General features: G+C 35.8%; 1 protein-coding gene across 4 annotated transcripts in view; it reads left to right on the top strand.

The window, feature by feature from the left end:
- LOC108687506 (dual oxidase maturation factor 1) overlaps positions 1 to 4,560 on the top strand; it is a 14,820-nt gene extending 10,260 nt beyond the window's left edge. For 3 of the 4 annotated variants that reach the window (XM_018193284.1, XM_018193285.1, XM_018193283.1), the window contains exons 2-9: positions 84 to 278; positions 715 to 921; positions 1,019 to 1,076; positions 1,592 to 1,726; positions 2,062 to 2,281; positions 3,002 to 3,213; positions 3,307 to 3,502; positions 4,289 to 4,560. In XM_018193284.1, coding sequence (XP_018048773.1) covers positions 757 to 921; positions 1,019 to 1,076; positions 1,592 to 1,726; positions 2,062 to 2,281; positions 3,002 to 3,213; positions 3,307 to 3,502; positions 4,289 to 4,469 — 1,167 coding nt within the window. In that variant the 5' untranslated portion in view covers positions 84 to 278; positions 715 to 756 and the 3' untranslated portion in view covers positions 4,470 to 4,560. The remainder of the gene's footprint in view (positions 1 to 83; positions 279 to 714; positions 922 to 1,018; positions 1,077 to 1,591; positions 1,727 to 2,061; positions 2,282 to 3,001; positions 3,214 to 3,306; positions 3,503 to 4,288) is intronic. The other variant, XM_018193287.1, reaches the window with a different exon arrangement.
- Positions 4,561 to 4,576: the final 16 nt, after the last annotated feature.

The raw sequence follows: 4,576 nt of genomic DNA, 5'->3' as shown, positions 1-4,576 counted from the left end.
CTCTCTCTCTCTCTCTCTCTCTCTCTCTCTCTCTCTCTCTCTCTCTCTCTCTCTCTCTCCGTCCTTCTTTCTCTCTCTACCAGGTAATGCACGAGGTCGTCTGTCTGCTGATGGAAGCCGCTTTCCAAGCGGAGCCTGTTAACCCACTCGGGGCTCCAGTACACTCGCCGCCTTTGGTCCCACATGTCGTACAGTGCGCGAGTGCGCTTTCAATGCATGTCGAGGATTTCGCAAAAGTTTTGGCAACTCCGACCTTGAGTCAAATCTGCTGGTCATAGGTAAATTCTTCTCGAATAGAAAATCCTTCGGGACTTATGCGTGTCAAGGCCAGCCGGGAGAGACATCCATCCTTTTTGGATCGCGCTAATAGCTACAAGAGATTGCATTTCAGTAAATTATATCGAAACAACTCTTGTCAATTAAAATCTTTATTTTTATCCGTGGTGATGTCACTCGTAAATAAAGATCCATCAGTGTTCTCCATATGACGAAAAGTCAAGAGAGTATCTGAATAAAGTGCTTAGCAACAGAAGATATCTTCTCAAAGTTATCTGTGCTTTTTATATGCTGTTTTTTTTCAAATAAAAGTTAATGTTTTGAAATAGCGTACGAAAGTAATATACAGTATGATTGGCGAAGAAAATATTGATTGAATTGTGTTCCTACAATTTGCTTTGCTGAGAGCGAGGATGATAATGTAATTTTTCATTCGAGTGGCCCAGATTCCGGCGAGCCGGAACTAGCTGATCCAGGAAAATGAAGGGATGGTTCGATGCCTTTCGCAACGACGGCGGTCCGACGCTCTACAGTTACAGCAACCGCACTCCTGTCACCGGTGATGTTCCCTTGGTTATCGTATTCGTGATATTCGGCACTCTGTTCACGGCATTTCTAGTCATATTTCCGGGCGTCAGGAAAGAGGTGAGCAGTTTTCTATTCCTCCGTGCTTGATCGTGACCGACGATTTAAATTAATTACGAGTTCTGGCCGTGTAAACCTGGTTTTTCTTCCGCCGTAGCGGTTAACCACATTTCTCACGGTTACTCTGAGCCTCTTCGTGGGTGCAACGATTCAAGGTTCGTGCACTTTGTCTACTTTCCAAGTCAAGGGGCCTTGGCTGCCAGTGGCGTAACTAACTGATTGGCCTCGCGAAGTTCGAATCGCGAGAGTTCGATGAGACCGATAAAAAAAGCGGTGAGAAAATAAAAGAAAAGGAAAAGAATTAATAAAAAAATTAAGCAAAAAATAAGAATATTTAGTGGAACTCATCTAATGTACTTTTTGTTGCATTGAATGTTGTTATCTATATTTCAATTTCCTCGTATTGTTTACCATTTTTAAACACGAGAGTTCAGAAAGATAAAGAACAAATAAATAATTGAAATAAAAAATATTTGGAGTTAGTACATTAGTTACGCCACTGTTCGCTTGTAGTATTCGCAGTAAATTGCGTGTTTATCTCTAAAGACATTACTTCGACTGACCAATAAAATTGCGAAATCCATTTGTGGAATGATTAATCGAGATAATCACAAATGTAACGCTGCGAACGTGCGGAAGAATAATCGCTGTGCTCTCTATGCGCGCGTAGTGGCGCAATACGGCTCATCCTGGCATACGAGCTCCGCTACCATTGTCAGCTCTTACAGCGCTTTCTCCAAGCATAAGGCAACGGCCGACATAGGCGGTTACATCGGTTTAATGCACATCAATATAACATACAGGCGTAAGTAAAGAAAGCTAGATATCTAAACTTTTTACACGCACTTCTACAATTGAAGATATCGAGTTCTGATTGATTGAATGTAATAAGATAAGCTTGGAAATTAAAATTAAAATTATTGAGCTGTATTCGAAAGAAAACAAGTCAAAATGACGTTACAATAAATAGTTATTAATTAAATGACTTTTAATGATCTATTTTGAAGTCAATTTAATATCATTTTGACGTTAAGATGACTTGTGTTTCTACTTGCGATTGCACATCGCAAATTGCAATTTTCGAACAGATGTTTATGCAATGATTCGTTCACTTACGTCAAGTAGATTTTATCGTTGCAGTATTGCCAAGGAACGAGCAGACGAATGGTGACGTCGAATATAATGAAAGATTTTGGTGGCGGAGTTCTGGCGAAATGACTAGTGCATTCAAGCAGGCTCTTCATCAGGGTGCGCCGTTCCCTATTATTTCCTTGGCGGAATATTTCAGCCTCCATCAAGAGGGATTTTCTTGGGGTTCACGATATCGCGAAGCTGGATATTATGCTTCAATAATGTTATGGTATATTATTACTTCTGTGATGAAATACTTTCGTAGAAAGAAATCATTTTGAGAGTCATAATCTAGTATTTATAGTCGGTTTTTATTACAAGACCATTAATGTAAGACGATTATAACATAATCTGTAATTTATGACATTTCAAAACGGTATTTAAAAAGGTCTTAAAACTGTGACTATGTGAATACTAGCCTCCATAGTCCATTCTTATTTTAAGACTATCTTATATAATGACGTTTTAAGATATTAATGCAATTTCAGTGGCCAGTATTCATACAGTGCTTTCCAACAAGAGACACAGTCTCTTACTTGTTATTTGCTAATCTTAAACGAAGTGAAATATAATCATTATGTTAAGCGCTGTGTTATGAGATTTTAAGACATAAAATTTAAGTTTTAAGCACTAAGCCGTAAGAAATTGACCAATCAGTTAAGTATTCTCCTCACATTCGATTGTAATTTCTTACGGTTTAGAGTTTAAAGCTTAAATTTTACGCCTTAAAATTTCGTTGTAGACACCGCTTTATACTGCGTCTAGGAAAGCATCAATAGTCGATTTTTATTTAAGATTGCTTTAAGTATAATCTTAAGATGTTATAATCTAAGAGCCATATTAGCATCTTAAGATATTATTTAAGACGATTTTAAATATAAGAATCGATTATGAATACGAGTTTTCCATTCATTGCGTGTACGCGAAATGAGGAATCTTTCTTATGCAGGACCTCCTTTGCCTCATGGTTAATGATGAATTTGTTACTTATGATGGTACCGCGATATGGGGCATACGGCATGATTTTCACGGGTTTATGCATGCTGTTAACAAACCTGATCTACTCGACACTCTTACCATGTGAACCTCTGATAGCCCACATCGAAGGCTCAATTCTTTCTTTCAATCTCGGCTGGAATTATTGGTTGGTGTTATCAGCTGGTTCGTGTCCTTGTGATTACTTTATTAAAACTCGATCAATGTATAAATATACGTAAAATATACGTACGTGATTGCGATTTCTTTTCTTCACAGGTGCTGCATGCCTCTTCGCGGGACTCGTAATAACAGCTATAGACATGATCTTCCCTCATCAATTTTCGACCATACTCGAAGTCGACTACGACACACCGTATGATAGGCACGTCATTATAGAGGAGAGTTTCGATACGCGTAACATTAGGCGGAAAGTTCCCAAGATTGAAGATTCATTCGGCGATCGAATAATGAGGTTTGCGTTACAATCAGCCGAATTTAAGGAAGATTTGTATGATTAAATTGGAGACGAAATTTGCAAATTTATTTCATGAAAAGGAATAAATTGCCATTTAAAAGGAATAAAGTACCGTTTAGACATAATTTATTACACGTTATTTAAGACGTAAAAATTTAGTTTGTAATACAAAATTTATTAAAAATATAGAAATTTTCTGTCACCGAAGACAAGCCTAAAAATTTCGAGTTTTGCTACAATTCCGTAGCTTCTAAGGAAACAATTTGCTATTTTTTTTATCTATGTTCTTTCCTCAGAATATTTTGCTTTACAGATTAAACCTAAAATAGATAGAAAAATTTTATCATAAAATATAAATTATTTCAGTTTTTACGCTGTTATGATTATTTTTTAGTAACATTTTTTATCTATCTATCATTTTCATCTATTATAAGTTCAATCTGTAAAGCAGTGTCCTAAGAAAAACTAGATCAAAAAATAACAGATTACTTTCTTAGAATTTATAGAATTAATATAAAACGTGATAAAACGCGAAGCACTGGAAACTTTTAGGCATGTATGAATGGGATAAGAAACTTTTATATCTTTAATAGTAATAGTTTTGTATTATGAATCAATTTTTTAATATTCAAATATAGTGAATAACACTTAAACATAGAAATGTCCGTTTTATTTTTTTCTTGAAATAAATTCGCAAATTTTCCTTCAAAATTTGAAACCTTTTATCTTCCTTTATAATTGAATTTTTTTTTCTTACATTCTATGATTCTAAAAATGTTTCAGTCAACTGTCATCTAAACTTCAAAATAGACATGCAGTTAAAGAGGATATCGAAGGTGTCATTAATCGGGGCTATACGTCACACGAGTTGTCCGAATTCTCGCGAGAAATTGGTGATGAGTCCAGCAAAAGTAATTGGTCGTATCCATTCCCGCCAACCTCACGCAGAACCATTAATGCTTAATATATTTCTCAAATGCTACGGACAATTACGATACTCATCGACATTTCCTAAACGCTATTAAAAATACTTAGATAGGTATTTTATTTTATAATTATTTAATATTATTT

This window comes from Atta colombica, unplaced genomic scaffold (genome assembly GCF_001594045.1).
Source record: "Atta colombica isolate Treedump-2 unplaced genomic scaffold, Acol1.0 scaffold207, whole genome shotgun sequence".
NCBI classification, from domain to species: domain Eukaryota; kingdom Metazoa; phylum Arthropoda; class Insecta; order Hymenoptera; family Formicidae; genus Atta; species Atta colombica.
This window is presented reverse-complemented; position numbering and strand designations above follow the sequence as displayed.